Source organism: Lottia gigantea (genome assembly GCF_000327385.1).
Source record: "Lottia gigantea unplaced genomic scaffold LOTGIsca_109, whole genome shotgun sequence".
Classification (NCBI taxonomy): Eukaryota; Metazoa; Mollusca; class Gastropoda; family Lottiidae; genus Lottia; species Lottia gigantea.
In genome coordinates, this window is record NW_008706978.1 from 777,477 (window position 1) to 796,433 (window position 18,957).

General features: G+C 33.3%; 2 protein-coding genes across 2 annotated transcripts; one reads left to right on the forward strand and one right to left on the reverse strand.

Annotated features, from left to right (window-relative positions):
* Positions 1-202: 202 nt before the first annotated feature.
* On the forward strand, positions 203-6,890 carry LOTGIDRAFT_171133 (hypothetical protein; the record flags this gene model as incomplete). The annotated part of the gene is made up of 11 exons (XM_009046974.1): positions 203-578; positions 1,014-1,099; positions 1,571-1,680; positions 1,908-2,061; positions 2,478-2,624; positions 3,279-3,344; positions 5,216-5,310; positions 5,467-5,509; positions 5,632-5,712; positions 5,882-5,983; positions 6,756-6,890. 11 exons carry the CDS (start codon positions 203-205, stop codon positions 6,888-6,890), a joined length of 1,395 nt encoding a protein of 464 aa, XP_009045222.1.
* Positions 6,891-18,684: 11,794 nt separating this feature from the next.
* LOTGIDRAFT_136747 (hypothetical protein) lies at positions 18,685-18,957 on the reverse strand (the record flags this gene model as incomplete). Its single annotated transcript, XM_009046975.1, has 1 exon — positions 18,685-18,957. One exon carries the CDS (start codon positions 18,955-18,957, stop codon positions 18,685-18,687), a length of 273 nt encoding a protein of 90 aa, XP_009045223.1.

Genomic DNA, 18,957 nt, shown 5'->3' on the forward strand with positions numbered 1-18,957 from the left:
AATGCACTTTCTGTCTGTGAATATGGGAATCAAGTATACCGGTAGAAATACTTAATAATTTGTTTTTTCTATTCCAGGGTAGGCCTACCTGCAAGCTAATAGATCTGTAGTAATGAGTGGAGAACCTCCTAATGCTGGAAACAGTTTACAGGACAACTTTTCTGCTCGCTTTGGAAATCTTAGAAACTTCAATGTATCGAACATGGCCAGAGGATTGTTACCTAATTTACCAGGTAACATAAATAGACCAATTAATCCTAGGTATCATCATTTACCTTCTACTACACCAGCTCGTGATCACCAAGTTTCTATTAACATGTTAGATCAACCTAATTTATACACTCCAAACTCACCTACTGGTCCACCCATCAATATACCACGCTTTGATTTACAACAACAGTTAGCTAGTATGCACCCCATGGAAGAACGTCCACGACCACCTAGTCCACCAGATGAAGGTCCTGGAGTAACAGGTGCTGATGGTCAACTAGATTGGCGTCTGCTGATTAATAGGTTACAGAACTGTGGAATATTTATAATTCTACTCTTTTTGAAGTTAATGTATGATCATAGATTAGGTGAGTTTTCATTTCTATTTGTGACAGGTTTGCTACCATATATTAGTAAATCCTTGCAATGAAAATTCCAGTTTAATACCAACAATAATCAGGAGCTCCACTGAGTTTGAAGCTTGCCAACTTATTTTAAATAATAATACCTTCAAATTTTTAATCATGGTTTCCCCTTTTCAGTGATGCAGGTCAGAGGGGCTGACATGGAAAAGCATTAGTGTTTAGATGGGACAATAAACTTAGGCACCTTTTGCTACAGGCTGTTGAAAAGTTGAAAGTGAAATAAACTTAGGTCAATGCCACTGTCCTGGTCAAAATGTCTCTCATTGCACACTAAATGACAATGTAGAAAAGGAGGTCGTTAAGTGTCATTTATTTCATTACATTTATACTACATTCCCAATGTTCTGAATTCATCCATTCAAACATTTTCAATTTTAGGATTGTTGATCTTCTTGGCTCTTGGTGGAACATTTTATTACGTAAATCAGAGATTAGTGTCAAGCATCCATCAGTTTTTAGTTAAAGTAAGTTATTGTATTGTTATTGTCCATCAGCTCTATGATAGTTATACTAAATACTCGTTTTCCCACATTCCAAAAAAATTTATTATTAGAGAAGCAAATGTTGATTACAGTTTAGCTTGATTATTTAGCTAATTTAATTTTTGTATTTTCTTAAGCGCCCGAATTTTTCTGATCCCCTTGTCATGAACAGTACACCAATTCAATTTGGCCATACTTTGATGACACAGTTGGTCAATTTTAACTTGCTTCAGTTCCCATTTTTTTCCCCAAAAGTTGACTTCTCTTGTTTGTTTTAATGAATGACTTGAATATCCTACTATGGTTTTTGTTATATTATTGAAGTTTTTTTTAAGTTTAGAAAGATTAACAGAGAACCTAAAAAAACACACTACCATCACCTAGAGTCCATCGCCACACAATCCCTAAACAACTGACCCACTCTCAGTTTTTTAAGGTTTATGTATTTTGTAGGAATCTGGTAATAAAGGAAATTTAGTGAAATTATTTGGATTAATTGTATATTTAGCTATCAATATCTCATTTGTGTTCTATATGTTTTCTGGACAAGCTTTGTGGAAATCGTAAGTATTCTTAACCTGATTTTTGCATTGAAAGATAATTTTAGTAATGGTTCAAGAATGTTTCATATTGAGTGATATGAAAGTTGGTGATAACATTTTATGTCCACACCAAATCTTGCAGCGGACTGCATTTTTTCTATCAATTGTACCTTAGTCTCAGAAACGGGAATTTTTTCAAACAGATTTGTACTGAAACACTGAATTGATATCTGCATTTATTATTTTAGGTTAATATTTCAAACACCAAATGTAGCTGATTTTGATATTTGGACGTTATTATGGGTTGTATTAATCAATGATTATATGATCAAGTTTTCAACTGTTATATTGAAATGTTTTATAACTATGTTACCAAATCAACTCATTAAACACAAACGTAGGGTAAGTAAAGAGTTTTTTCCAACTAATAGATAAAAACACCACAGCCTTCACTCCATTCCATCCAAACATTTTTATGTGCGGTATTTGTTGTAAGTCATCTTTACTCATGATTCCAGTCAACCCAGCTGTAAATGGGTAGATTTAATCTAATGCCAAGAGGTTTGGCCAAGGACCAGCTGGTAGAAAGATCCTTCTTTGTGAAACTTAGTTGTTATCCTAGTAAAATGTAGTTTTTTTCTTCTTTCCTTCTTTTTTTCATTCTTTCTTTCCTTCTTTCTTTCCTTCTTTCTTTCATTCTTTCTTTCTCTCTCTCTTTCTTTCTTTCTTGTGTATATATCTTACAAGTTTTATTGATAAGTATAATGATAATATTAATAATAATAGAAGATAAGTAATAACTTGATATTGTATTTCAGGGTAAATATTATATGTTTATAGAATATGTATCACAATGTTATAGACAGTTAGTACCTATTATACCATGGATGCACTTCTTATCAGATGATCAACATTCAGGCAAATGGTTTGCATCTTTCGAAGTTATTTTATATTTATTGTTTAAAGTAAGTATAGTATATTGATTCATATGCTTGGATTAATGAAATTCCTTTTGATGACAAAGTTTGTTGAGATTCATAGCAATGAGACTGGTATAATGGAAGCATTAAGGTTTGAACAGACAAGTATGATGCGGTATACCATATTTATACCATAGAGAATTATAGAAGTTAATACTGTCAAACTTGTACCAACGGTCACTTGTAGTATGCAGCATAAATCCCCCAAATTTACCTCTTGAAGCAGTTAGCACCTTCAAATTTTTTGACCGTAAACACATATCACCCTCCAATCAGAAGACAATTGTCATGCTTTGATTGGTTTAAAACAACAATCCTTTGGTAGAAAGCTATTGAGATTACAATATAGACTAAAAATATCAACAGAAAAAAAAAATGATGCTAAGTAGTTCTATTTAAATTGTATGGACAATCCCAAACTATATTGCTATCTTTACAATCACTGTTTACTTATATTCTCTGCATAGCTTTACTTCTGATAGGTCAAGTCAATGTTTACAATTCTATTTTCACTTCATATCCACTGTACTATATTCACATAGTCTATAAAGCTACAGAAAACTTCTTTACCCATTAACTAATTCAGTTTGGGTTTTAACATTAACTCATTCACATGCACAATATTCTTATTCCTTACAGGTCAACATAGTGTGGATGTCCATAAGAGATCTACAAAAAGCTTTCCAAAGATTCCGTGTTCACAATGTAAGTTCAACTTTTCATTATTTATTCTACCCATTTTCTTGATGATCACCAACCCCTTCGACTCTTCTTGTCCAGGACTGGCCATAGACATTTTTATACGCCCACATGAAATATTTACTATAAGTTATTGCCCTTGTTCTTGAAACGATTGTAAACACTCTAGAACTTAGAAGGTGCAATTCATGACGGATTTTGATGAAACTTGGTGTTTGTAATCACCCAAGAATAAACCCTATCGAAAATCAGAAAAATTGAAAAATATTTAGTATGAGTTATTGCCCTTGTTCTTGAAAACGCGTTCAATTTTAGCTTGTAAACACTCTAGAAGGCACAATTCTTGATGGATTTTGACAAAACTTGGTGTGAGTATTTGTAATCACCCAAGGATAAACCCTATTGAAAATCAGAAGAATCAATATAATATTTACTACGAGTTATTGCCCTTTGTTCTTGAAAACGTGTTCAAATTTTTGCTTGTAAACACTCTAGAAGGGACAATTCTTGACGGATTTTGGCGAAACTTGATGTGAGTGTTCGCAATCAACGATGAACCCTATTGAAAATCAGAAAAAATCGAAAATATTGAGTATGAGTTATTGCCCTTGTTCTTGAAAACTCGTTTAATTTGTAGCTCGTAAAAACTCTAGAAGGCATGATACTTGCCAGATACGAGCTAAAAATTGAACACATTTTCAAGAACTAGGGCAATAACTCATACTCAATATTATTCAGTATCGCCCTAAGAGTTCAGAAGAAGTATATGACTGAAGGTTGAATATTTCATACTGGTGATTGTTACTGTACTGCTAAATATTTTTATTCAAAATCAAAGCTGCCAGTGGGCGTGTATTCCTTTGCCTGGCTAGCTATCTTTTGACATGTTTTTGAAGATGATTTGTTTGTTATAAGTTTGTTATAATCAATGTTCTAGACTCATGTTTTTCATATTGCTAGGTTGAATAGAGTTGATTCCCCTTGATATATCTGACATGTACATTTAGTAGGGCAGGCCTACATATTATAGTCTACACTAGAGATTAACAATATCATGTGTCTTTTAGTCCTAGGCATAGCCAATTGTTATATATATTTCAAAGGCCTACAATTTATGGAAGTCCTTTTTGTTTTTGGATAAAATAAGTTGTTATTACAACTGCATGTAATAATATATTAATAAAACAGACCTATGACATTATGACCACAAATTTAAAGGAACACTTTCACTATCCGTTCGACCAATCATACCTTAGTTACAAAAACAGGAATTTTTTAGCTTACATAATCAGTAATAGTGTTCACAGCTCATCATCGAAATTTGAGCCTTCAAATCCATGTGTATCCATAATTATTCACTCAAATTTTTGTGAAACTATGCCGTATATAGAATTGACAGTGAAATTTCTAGTTTTAGATATATTTGGGATTATGTGATTTTTGTGCATTTTTGTACTTCTTAAGACTATTAAAGCACATTCAAGACCCAAATCAATCCCTGAAAATGCTGACTGTTCCCGTTTAATATACAATGGTTAATAGAGAGTATCATTGTGTTCTGTGTTAAATTATTTTCTTGATACCATATATACCATTTTGAAGCCACTGACAAATAAATGACATGGTGTATAATAACATCACAGTAGGATTCTACATTCATTTATCTTTAATTAAATATCAATTATAGCAAGCTGGGACTATTATAAGCCAATTAATACTGATTTGAAGTCATGTTATAGAAACAGCAATTTGGTGGTAAGCCATCATCAGAAGTTATAATGGTGAAAGTTGTCTTATTTATTTTATTTCAATATTAATTATAGGTATTTGGCGGTAGATGGTGAGGGTTGCCCAGTTTATTTCTATATTAATTGTAGGTATTTGGTGGTAAGCCATCATCAGAAGATATAAAACAGCATGGAGAAAGTTGTCCTATTTATTTTATTTCAGTATTAATTATAGGTATTTGGTGGTAAGCCATCATCAGAAGATATAAAACAGCATTGTGAAATGGGTCTATTTATTTTATTTCAATATTAATTGTAGGTATTTGGTGGTAAGCCATCATCAGAAGATATAAAACATGGAGAAAGTTGTCTTATTTATTTTATTTCAATATTAATTATAGGTATGTGGTGGTAAGCCATCATCAGAAGATAAAAAATAGTATGGTGAGGGTTGTTCAGTTTATTTCTATATTAATTGTAGGTATTTGGTGGTAAGCCATCATCAGAAGATATAAAACAGCGTGGAGAAAGTTGTCTTATTTATTTTATTTCAATATTAATTGTAGGTATTTGGTGGTAAGCCATCATCAGAAGATATAAAACAGCTTTGTGAAAGTGGGCCTATTTATTTTATTTCAATATTAATTGTAGGTATTTGGTGGTAAGCCATCATCAGAAGATATAAAACAGCGTGAAGAAAGTTGTCTTATTTATATTATTTCAATATTGATTATAGGTATGTGGTGGTAAGCCATCATCTGAAGATATAAAACAGTATGGTGAGGGTTGTTCAGTTTATTTCTATATTAATTGTAGGTATTTGGTGGTAAGCCATCATCAGAAGATATAAAACAGCGTGGAGAAAGTTGTCCTATTTGTCAGGATGAATTAAAAGATCCAGTGATATTATCTTGTAAAGTAAGTTTCTTTCCATCTGTTTGAAAATTTTAATATTTTAAGCCTTTATTTACAAATAAAAAACCTTCAGATTTATCAATATTGGGTTTTAATATTCTCATAAAACTCTGAGAGTTTTTTTTTAGAAAAATCCTAGATAACTCCTGTGGACAGAAAAATGAAAGATAAATTTTTTCTTAGAGATTTGTATGATTTGATGGTTTCTGTCCTCTTAAGTTATTTGCGAAGGTGTAATGCCTCCTCCACTTTTTTTTTTTTTTTTTTATATACAAGAAACTCTGGTAAAGAAGCCAACTGAAATGAGACTTGAGGTTATGATTTTCACAAAATTCAATTACATTTTTATTTCTCGCATTGATTTCCTTCTGATTCTCTGGTTTAAAAAAATCAAACAATTAATGCTCTGTAAAAGTGGTAGGGATATTTATAAGGAGAAAATTGTAAAAAAAAATGTAATATTGGTTACATAAAGTATATCAAATCATCAGCTGAACTTGACTTAAAGAAAGGATTTGTCAGATCTGGAATGAGTAGGAAACTGGAAGCTGTATTATATTCAGATTGTTGGAATGTTAGATATAAGAGGATAAAAGCCAACACCAGGCTGACTCTAGGAAGCACTGGCACAGGCATCAGAATATTTCTTACCTGGAAGAGGATTTGAACCCAATGGCACCTAATCGCCTAGCACATGGCAATCCAACTCGCTGCCAACTGAGCTATTCCACTGCCACTGCCATTGTTAGTATTTACCTTATTTCTTGAATTTCAGCACATATTTTGTGAAGATTGTGTGTCTGTTTGGTTTGATAGAGAGAGAACGTGTCCAATGTGTCGAGCCCAAATAACAGATTATAATCCTCAATTTCAAGATGGTGCAACAGCTATGCATCTACAATGGTATTAGGGCACTGACTATTCTGTTAGATATTTGAAACTCTCCAAGAATAAACTAAACGTCTTTTAGAAAGATCTATGAAAAAAAAAAAAACTATGATAGGTCATTGTGGAGAAGTTGTAAAGGTTTTGTCATTTCCACTGAAGATAGAACTACAACTAGTGGGTATAGCTGATGGTGATGGTAGTTTGTGTGTTTTAGAGCATAAGCTTGTTTTAAGCTTCATCTTTATGTAGGCATTTGATATTTTCAGAAGCTTAAGTCAAGCTTAGCAATGGTAATTGTCTTATTTCCATTCAAGTTATTGAGTTGAACGATCAAATAACTGTCAAAGTAGATTTAAATTTTTCAACCTAGATGTGTTGTTTTCTGGTGGTCAGTGGTTCTATTCCTAGTCAACGTGTGAATGTCTTGTGATCTTGAATGAATTGTCTAAACTTCAATATGGCAGTCGATACAGCTGTAAATGGGTAATCAAGAAAAGATCACCTCTTGGATGTTTTGCCAAGGATCAGTAAGTAGACTGAATCTGGGGAAACCTTTATTGCTATCCATGAAAATGATGGTTCTTCCTTTCTTATTTTTTTAATATTCGTTGTCTGGTTGTGGCGGAATGGATCCTAGATGGCAAAAGATATTTTTTTAATGCTATAAAAAAAAAAAAATAGAAATGTTTGGAAGTTGATTGTGAAAATTATTTTTTTTAATGCCAAATATTAGTTGAACAGCAGAATTGCATGCTTTCTGTACAAAGAATTGAACCCCTATAATAACACATGAAAGCTGTTTGTAAAAGTCTGCTGACCTTGAATAAGTCATTAATTCCAGTTGTTCCTGTAAATGGAAGTGCAAAGAATTCTAAGAGCATAGTATAGTAAAAAATATCATATATAAAATACAAAGAGAAAGTTATTTATTGTTAAAAGCAAATTATTCTATAATTACTATATTGTTCATCTTAGCAAATAAAAGAATGAGGTATGTCGCTATTCACACTTTTATCCTTTTCATATCAATTGGTTATATCAAAATGATGTTTGAATACAAATAGTTACTCTTAAAATAAATCAAAAAATCAAATACAAGACTGGACTAATACTAAAGTCGATTCACTGCAAGATTCACTGCAAGAATCGATAGAAAAAAAAGACAAATTTATATAACAGCAGAATAAAAAAGATATTTCTTGGATTTATTTTTTAGCAATGAAAAATTAATCTTGATGTTTATAGAATGGATGTAATAATTTCAAGAGCAGTTTCTAAGATTGGTTGAAAATTCTCCTTATTAGGATTATGTTACCTGTATTGCAAGACTGCTATAGTCAGCCAATAGGCTGCAAATAACCATAGATTAATCTACCAGCTGACCCTTAGCCAAACCTAATTGCAGTGATCTTGATTTTCCACTGGAAAGATGACTCATTCTTGACAATTGAAGAACTAAAAGCTAGATTTCTGATAGCTCCGAATGAGACACCAATCGACACCAACCGTAAAAAAAAAAAAAAATTCCAAAAAATATTGTGGGTTTTTGATTTTTCGATGTTTCATTTTAGTTTTATGTTTTGTTCTGCTTTAGTGGTTATATAAACACGAAATGACTGCTTTGTATATTCACAAAATACCTATAACATAAATTATTATTCATTGTCCAGCTGGCTGTGATTCATTTGTTCAAACTTAAAATACATCAGTCAAACACATCGACAATGATATTATCATAATTAGGCTTTTGAGTGTATATCATCACAGGCCAGTGGCGGCGCCATCCTCTAGAGACTTGGGAGTACATATAGGGGGCAGACTGACTCAATGGGGGAATAACTGTCAAGATTCAAAATACGACAGCTCTATGCATAGAACTATGTTAAGCGCATGCTCATTGGAAGCGCCATGGAGCGTCAGAAAGGGCCTTCCATAAGACAAAAATGGGGGGGGGGGGGGGAGGCGTATATTGGCGACACCCATGTCCAGTGGTATGCTGGTCCGTCCGTCCGTAATTGCTCGTTAACACTCTACAAGGTACCATTCTTGACGGATTTTGACGAAACTTGGTGTAAGTTTATGGAAGGGTGGACTCAATTGAAAGTAAGAAAAATCGAAAAATATTTAGTATGAGATATTCCCCTTTCCTTGAAAACGCTCACAAATTGTGACGGATTTTGGCGAAACTTGGTGTGGTGAGTGTTTCTAATTACCCAAGGATGAACCCTATGTCGAATAAGCTGCAACATATTATCTCGATCTCGATCGAAAAAACTCTTGCAGACAAGTACCTCTTCGGTGCTCGGAGTTGTGCTTCGCCCGACATCGCCTCCACCCCCATCAGGCATTCGACCCGTATGCCTATGACCATGGTTGTTTGTAGAGTTATCGGTCTCGTAAGGTGATGATGTAAGCCAATTGTCTGTTGTAAAATATGTAAATGGTTGTGCTATCCCAATTGAAAGTTCACAGTTCACTACTCTTGAGTATATTTATGTTTTATTGAAGAGTTTATACCAAAAATATTGATTTGAGGGGACCTACAAAAATATGGAAAGTTGAGTTCCTCCTCCAAACGAACTAAATAAAGCGTTCATAGGTTTACTGAAATGGGTGGAAGAAAGATTGGGCGAGACAACATTTTATTGCTCGTCGTTCCGCACTTAATCACCCTCGACACCCATGACTTGCCCGAATTTGTTGCTTAATTGAATTGACGATAGCTGTGTCTTACTCTAAGGGATATAGTGAACTAACAACTTGCAGATGGAGCTTAATTTTAGCTGAATCCCTTTTTCAGAATGTAAAACCAATGTCTCTGATTCTCCTACAATTCCTTAAGTTAGACTATCGTCACTTGAAAAATCGTTATTACATTCTCGTGTCCTACGTTCTCGTGTGTATTCATTCTGCTCTATCATGGACAGATCAAGCAAATATTTAGATGATGGTATCCCTTTAAGAATGAAGACTTTCTATTTGGAGAAGCCAGGTAAATATTCTGTTATTAATGAGGAAGTTGTATAGACCTCTGTAACTATATACTTATTCAGTATAGAATGACTCCCCCGAGAGATTTATTTGTCTTAAGAAATTAAGAGTGACAGTAAAGCTATCTCTTCAGTAATTTCATCAATTAATGCCAATCCCGTGTCTATTGTTAACAAGATTTTGCTAATGGCTATTGTTATTAAAGTTTATTTCTTTCTATATATAAACGAAAGGCGACTTCCATTTGGTTTCCTGGCGTTTTACTATTTGTTTTCAGAATCTCTAGTTTAGTACATACTTGTCATTGTCTTACTTCAGATTTGACAGAACTGAAAGTGTCATATTTTTGCAACTGGGGTTGTCTTTATCTACAACGTCTTAAAGGGATTGTAAAAAGAGTTTCTAAATTCTTTACGTGTATCGGCACACTGATAGCACCACTTTTCACTATTCCAATTTCAATTAGACACCTGTGGTTTCTGAAATTCCACTAAACTTAGTGTTTGATGACGTCACTATTCGCAAAGGGTCTTATGTGATAAAGCATATTTTGCGGTTTTGTTGTTGCCCTTTCAACATGTTATAAGTTAATCTCCTTTAATAATATCTGGCTCAATATTAATGAACTGCCAGTATCCAGTATTTAAATCCAGTCAAGTTTAACATAAATGTAACCCTATTTTGTTTGATTATTGATATCGTCTGGTTCCGGACGAATTTGGAAATTGTGGTGTCTTAGTTGAACTGTAGTCATTGCAGAATCGTTTTATCCCACCATATTTAGCGATGTTTACAGTAGGAGAATGCCATTACACGAAAGGGTATTTGGTCAAATTTGCTAATTTCTTGACTCATTCATTTTGTTTAGCTTTGCGTTTTCCTGCATGATTTTCTCGATAAACGTAGAATAGTAAGACTTACCATTCCAATTCGTCTCCTAAGATGTCCTTGTTAAGTTTGGTAAAAAAAAACCTAGTCCGAGGTATATTATCTAACTTATACAGCCTCTCATCCAAAGAATTAAGTAGGATATGGCATTATATGACAATTCTATTCAAACTGAACTGGTTTTTGACGGCAAGGATGGACAAATAATATGATTTCAATAAAAGACGATGATCTTTTGTCGAGACTGAAAAGAGTACAAATACGAATGAAGTGTACATGCTTCTTTTCTGCACATGTTTAGGCATCAAAGTATATAGATTTATATTTAAAAGTAAAATCGTCCCTATCATACTGCATTTCGGTGTTCACGCCTTTATTAGCGTCATGACCATATACTTTTTGAACTTACTTTTTGTATGTGCTAAATAAAGAATTGTTGATATACCGTAATTACATTTTATTACATACAAAGGACATCTAAGGTTGAATTGATGACTGTATAATTAATGCGTGGGGGAACTACAATGCAAAACCCATAATGACTTTTATTAAATCGGTAAATGAATCAACAGAAATGATAGACATCTGAAAACAAGGCTTCACCTGATTATTGTTCTTTGGAGATTTTTTGGGAAAAACAAGAAATGCCTTTAAAGTTTTACTCGACCTATTATTTGAAATTTATTTTTATTGGAAAATTTTGGTTAAATACAGAAAGTTGCAGAGTTTAAATACGGATTAAAGGAGATTCACACTATTTCTTTCTAGCACTGGAAATAACATATATGTAGTCATTTTATAACGAGCATTGTCGCCCATAAGTTGACATAACTTGTGCCCGAATACATCCCCACAGACTCTTACTTTCCCAACAATTTATTTCTAATAAATTGAATCTCGCAAATGTTCTATTTGACATCACAGCCCCACACTGTTTATTTGTAAGCTAGTATACGTCTCGAAACGATGATTGTAAATATTGGTATGGATGTTCTTGAAGTTACATAGTTTTTTCTACATTTAAATACAAAAATAATTTTCTGGTTTGGTAGAGATAACGACTGGTTTCACCTGAAAAGAAACAAAAAGAAGCATTGAGAAACTTTATTTGTCTTAATATATTTTTTTTTAATTCGTTTGTCTTTGCCTTACATGTAGTTTTGTCTCGTTAATATAATAGTTAAAAAGAAAATTGTTCATTATCACCCAAGGATGAATCCTATCGCAAATCAATACTATTGAAAAATACTTCATATGAGTTCTTACCCTTATTCATCGAAACTCGTTCAATTTTTAGCCGTAGAAGGCAAAATTATTATTGATGGATTTAATTGAAACATGGTGGAATTGTTGTCGTGAATCGAGTAGGAACCCTATCCACTGCATTTATAAAAAAAAAGGAAAATATTTTATGGAATACTGTCCTGTGGGCGTATTATTACCTAGCCTGTCAAGCTACCTTGATAATTTAATGAGCTTGGGTTAAGGAAAACCAAGCATATATAACTGCAACCAGTAGCTGCCCCAGTTGGGTATACCCCCCCTCCCCTCCCCCCTTTAGAAAAATCAATCGTACCCCATTTTTATACGCCACATGAAATGGGGGGGGGGGGGGCGTATATTGCCGTCACCCATGTCCGTCCGTCCGTCCAAAATTGCTTGTAAACACTCTACAAGACACAATTCTTGATGGATTTTAACGAAACTTGGCATGAGTGTTTGTAATCACCCAAGGATGAACCCTATTGACCATCAGAAGAATCGAAAAATTTTTAGTATGAGTTATTGCCCTTGTTCTTGAAAACGCGTTCAATTTTTAGCTCGTAAACACTCTAGAAGGGACAATTCTTGACGGATTTTGACGAAACTTGGCATGAGTGTTTGTGATCACCCAAGAATGTACCCTATTGAAAATCAGAAAAATCGAAAAATATTTAGTAAGAGTTATTGCCCTTGTTCTTGAAAACATGTTCAATTCTAGCTTGTAAACACTCTAGAAGGCACAATTCTTGACGGATTTTGACGAAACTTGGTGTGAATGTTTGTCATCACCTAAGGATAAACCCTATCAAAAATCAGAAAAATTGAAAAATATTTTGTATGAGTTATTTCCCTTATTCTTGAAAACGCCTTAAATTTTTAGTCTGTAAACAGTCTAGATGGCCCAATTCTTGACAGATTTTGATAATATTATTCATTATCGCCTCATAAAGTTCAAAAGAAGTGTATGTCTGAAGGTTGAATATTTCATACTGGTAATTGTTACTGTACTGCCAAATATTTTTATTTAAAATCAAAGCTGCCAGTGGGCGTATTTTCCCCAAAATATCAAATTAATTCCATTTTTTCAAAATCCTTTCAGACGCTCAGAGCTGTCGCATTTTGAATTTAAAATTTGAGTCTCGGGAGATTGGCGCCGTCACTGCCTTCAACAACGTAAGCCTATGTATAATTTAGATGAAAACATTGCATGCATTCGATAGCTGCCAGTGCCTATATTACCTTGCATGGCAAGCTTTTTTTTATATTGAAAGTATTGTCCTATTAAGATAAAATAAAAATACAAATAAAATGTCAATAATTTTCTATTTTAGAGTTGTTTGAATCTATAAGGTTTAATCAAATAGACTAAATACACTTCCTGATCAAAACAGGAAACCTTCAAATGACTTTACCACCATCATGATTAAATGTACGAATAGCATATAGAAATTCGAGCAGTAACAATTATTTTTTAATTGGATTCTACGAAAATGTGGTACCCTATGGCTAATCACCGATTTTCATGGAACTTTTTCTCATTATAGAAACCATACTCTCGTCGTATTTGGATGTGATCAGAACGTGCCAGATGCGGCACTTCCGGGCGTTGATTTCGACCTTGAATATATATAAAAAGTCTTCAGAACTACTGAAAATGTATGAAAATCGCAAATAATTCAAATAAACCCAAATAAGAAATTTAACTTATTATTTATTTCGTTCACAAGCTTATCTCCTCTCTAAAATTTTGGGTATCCGAAAGTTGACTGTCTTATTGATATAGTCTCTGACACCAAGTCATCTTCCGGGACAGGACAGTGGGAGTGGGGCAGGATGACGACTCGCTAAAAAACCTTTTAAACATAGTTAATTATGGATACACCTAGATTTGAAAGCTCAAATTTTTACAGTAAGCTGTAAACATTGTTACTGATAGTTTAGCATAACTATTCATGTTTCTAAGACCAACGTATGATTTGCTCCCGGAATTCCGCATCTGTCCCTTTAATGGCAAAAAATGTAATAAATAGCACGGCAGGCAAGGTAACATACGCCCAATGACAGTAAGAAATATGAAGACTTTGCACTGAATCTCGAACTTAATGTCACGGGTGTTCTAAAGCACAAAATCACACCTCGATCAACGCAGTCTATATTAGTCGTGTAGCCATATATTATTAGTTATTTTAGAGGAGTTCAACCTTGTGTGATAATTAACAATTTTAAAGGTTTTCTAAATTTTCGGGACACTGATTCGATTTGCACCACTCTAATTTTTTGGTCAGACTTCTGTGGTTCCTGCAAGTCCACTAAAACTAAGTGTAGGAAATGGTCCGTTGGTCAACCCGTCCGTCAAAGTTTCCTGTGAACACAATAGAGAAATAGAGACTGCGGTTTTTATTTGATTTTAAGGAAATTTTATGTGATTATTTAACTTTGAATTTGGCGACTTTTCGATGAACGGTTTTTTAGTTATTGCCCTTGACTAAAAAAAGCACCACAATTTGTAAGTGAGCACCATACAGACTACAGTTCTCATGAAATTTGGTGTAATCATCTATTACAGTGAGATCTTGGTGAAGTTCCAAATTGACGATTATTTGATGAAAGGATAATGAAATGAAAAATGAAAATATTTTTCTAATAGCTGAAATTTTCAAAAATTGAATTTATCTTGTGATCTCAGATGTGGAAAGTATTAATTTAAGATTTCCATAAACTTTAATCTTGATTGTCATATCACAGAAAAGCCGTGATGAAATATGCTTTTTATTCTTGAGAAATTAAGTGAGTGGTCTAAGGATTATGGGTTTGACATAGTGTAAATGTTGAAAAGTTTTTCAACTGGAAAATCACTTTCAGATCGGAATAACAATTATATATGGTTCACTTCTTGATTGACACTGTCTCATCCCCGTATTTAATTTCAACACCGTTTCAATTTCATATGCCATTTTATAAGAAATGTCAGTAGGCCAGATCCTTTTCCGCCTACGCATTCCGTCCAATGTTTTATCATCAGGTTTTAAAAGGTTATCAATTGAAGTGTAAGAATAGAAAATTTTATGGCTTGAAATTAGCATTTCGAATTCCAGCTTAATGTGTCATCTTCGGAATATCAAGTATCTCGGTCAAAATTAAACGACAAAGATCGATTCAATCAAGACAACTTGACTAGCACTTTTATTGCGCTTAGCTCAAAAATATATTTAAATGGGTTTTCATTTAAAGTAGGCTTGAAAAGTAATTAATAGTATTAACAGTCCTTGTTGAACATAGACACATCGCACAAAATTCTCTTTTGCTATCAACTTATTGCCAGTATCAATCAAACTTGGTTTAAAAACAACAATATTGCTGATGGAGAAAAATGATTATGACGCAAATTAATTTCTAAAATTGATTATACCAATTCTTTACATTGATTACGTCACGTTTTATCAAAGTATTTATAAGTTTTCACTTTTAACACGCTTTCTTCATGAAGACACATGTTCGTTCGTTTATATCTTCACAAATTATATTCCTATCGGATTTCTCATTCAACAAATATTTTTTATATAAAAACTTTAAAATACTTGTATATTTCTAATATTTCGTCAGGCACAAAAAGCTTTTGTTATTTGATAGCACTTGACGGAAATAGAGTCCGTTGTTGGAGACAACTTGTACGTGTCGAATTGTGAACATAAGTTTATTATTAGAATATATTCAGTATATTGCCTGTTAAGTATGATATTGTGCAAGTGGACCCTGAAGCTTACACTTGAAGCAAACAATTGATTCGTGCTGAACAAAAATGACATGTCTTACAGGGATTGTAAAGAGGCTTTCTAAAGTTTTTATGTGTATCGGGGACACTGGTAGCTTGAATTTGCACCATTCCAATGTTCATATCGACATCTGTGTTTTTTGCAGTTCCACTAAAATTTATGACGTCACTAAAGGGGAGCTACCGGAAGCTACTATTGATCTATGTAGTTCCCACTGGTGATGTCATAAAACGCGTTAGTTTTAGTAGAATTGCAAGAACCACAGATGTCGGAATGAAAATTGGAATGGTGCAAATTGATGCTTTTAGTGTCCCCGATACACACAATTATCATCCAATTTGAAATGAACACGGTCACATCAATTACACACCAGATCTATTATTTGTTGCCACTAGCATATATTTCATACCAAATTGTCAATTCAAACTTGATTATCAATATGGACCTATATAACTGTAACGTATATCGTGTCCACAATCAAAATTTGACGCATGAGCAATAACTAGAAAACCATTCATCCTTAATACCAAATTCGAACTTTACTGATATATTATCAATATATACATACATACAAAGTTTCGTCGATAGAAGATAAAAACTATAGTCTCTATCGTGTCCACAATCCAAATTCGACGTGTTTATATTTTGACAATAACTATAGGCCTAAAACCACTCATCTGATTATTATATTAATAGCTCCATTGTGTTAATTTTGACGCGTTTTTTCCAAATCAAGGGCAATAACTCCAAAACCGTCGAAAATGAAAATTTAATATCATTATCGATCTCTAAATGATCACATCAAATTCTTTTCACAAGAAATATTGATGGACGAACAAATTGGACGACAATATATACTTCCACATTTTCATGTCTGAGTAAAAGAAAAAAAAAGGGTTAGATCAAAATGAAAAAAAAATTGAAAGTTTATAAGTGCTATCCAAATATAGCATTTATTTTTCCATATGGATTTTTTTTTTAACTCTCACGTGTCAATCTCAAGATTGAACTGGTCGTAATTCTCTTGACAATTTGCGATTTTACTCTCAACTTCCGATTCCTGTGATTTAATTTCATTTTTGTTGATAACGAAACAAAAATTGTTTCCGTGAAACCATACAAGAAGAGATATTATAATTAAAAACAAAATTCACGTTGTATCACTTTTTACACACACCGATCTATTTCGGTTTTCTATTTATAATAATAATAATTAAGGACGCAGCAGATGGTCGGATATTTTAAGTAATTTTACAATTACTGACAATCATTCAACCTAACTTTATTATTTTGACACCCTATATTAAGTGGAGCGATTTTATTTGTGATAATGGTTTAACAGTACATACGAGATGTTTGGTTGAAATATTCCCTTTTTCCCCATGCAGTGATATATGCCGGACATAGGAAATACCGACTCGTTCGTATAGGACTATAAACCGTTGTCCCGAGTGCTACAAGCCCTTACGTTAAAGATCCCTCGACAGTGTTTCGTATCAAAAAAAGTCTTCTGTCATTGACCTGGTATAATTTCCCTTATTGCACACTGGAAAGCATCACCCGTTTCCCTTATTCATCAGCCCAAGCAGTTGTTGAAATATTTCATTTTGTATTGCTTGTATACAACATAAGTACATGGTGGTTAATTTTTCGAGAAATTGGGGTATATGTAAATTATTTGATCATTGCCCACCAGAGTATCAAATGACTTAAGTATTTTAATTCAGAAGTAGCATACTCTATAGTAACATTCTAGATTCTAGGAACCACAGTAGTGAGACGAGAAATCGGAATGGAGAAAATAAAAGTGTAAGTGACCCTCTACATCTATAGTTAGTTATTTGCGGGGTTGATTTGGGTCGTGCATCTGTAAAAGGTCTTAAGAAATAGGCTACTATATAGAACTGCACGAAAACCGCATAATCAGTTCAAATATACCCCAAACTAGAAATTTCACTGTCTATTTCTGTATGTTTTTCAATATTGGGCAGAATCTCTAGAAAAGACGAGTTTAACATTCAATAGCGGATAATTCTGGACAAACATGGATTTGAAGGCTTAAAATTTGATTGGTCAAACGGATGGCGAACCTGTGTCTTTTTTCATCACAAATGTTGCTTTCACCGTCAATGTGTTGAATCACACCCAAATTATGATTTGTCCGGAGTTTGTGGACACCAAATTTTGACACAAATTGTTACCTTTCTCGCGCACAAGCCAATTTTAACATAATTTCACAATAGCTTATCCATTAAGTTTGAATGAAAATCCGTTAATATTTGTCAAATCATACCAAATCGATATTGTACAAGATCTTGTGAATATAAATTTACACACAAAATTTGATCAAAACCTGTGGCCTCTATTGAGTTCACAAGCCAATATGGCCATTAACTGATATAGGCGAAGGCAATGGCTATCCTCAAAGTGGTGTTTTTTCTTCAAATTTGGAACCACCTGAAAATCATATTTATCTGCTCTAAAGCGAAAATCACATGCAGATCAACTGGTTTTAATATTGTTTAATATCAATTTTGGTTAAATCGCTCTCTTTCTGGTAAAACCACAATTTGTGGATTTCCTAATGCCTTGACAAATTGATAACGGTTTAATTCATTTAAGTGACAAAAAGGTTCATATAATTTGATAGCAAAAAGTGTTTTCTGTTATTATAAATAAGACGATACTATATGGAAAACAATTTAAGCCAATTACGAAATTCCCAATAAAGAATAAGTTCTCTGTTGTAATACCTCATAGCTGCTGTTTCAAATGATATTTCATTAGATTGGTGTTAAATTTTAGCAGCCTTCGAAATTATTGAAAACTACTGTTGACGATATGAAATTAGTTAACTTCCAAAATTTGTATTAGAAAAAGGACTGATTATACTTACATTTATCACAGACAAACACCTTGTCCTAAAAGTAAGGATCTGATTGGATGTGGATCATCTATTGGTGGTCTGCACCTTAAACCAGGTGCACATCGTCCACGAGAAAGTCCACATGGAGCCCCCTTATCAATAGCACACACAAAACAACATCCGCAAATGCCAGGTTCTCGAACCAAAAAACAACCAAAATCTGAACGGTTTTGTTTGGGACATGCATCTGGCTCGCATACTGGACAGTCAAATAAATTTTCTACATAACTTCTTTGTTCGATTCCCAT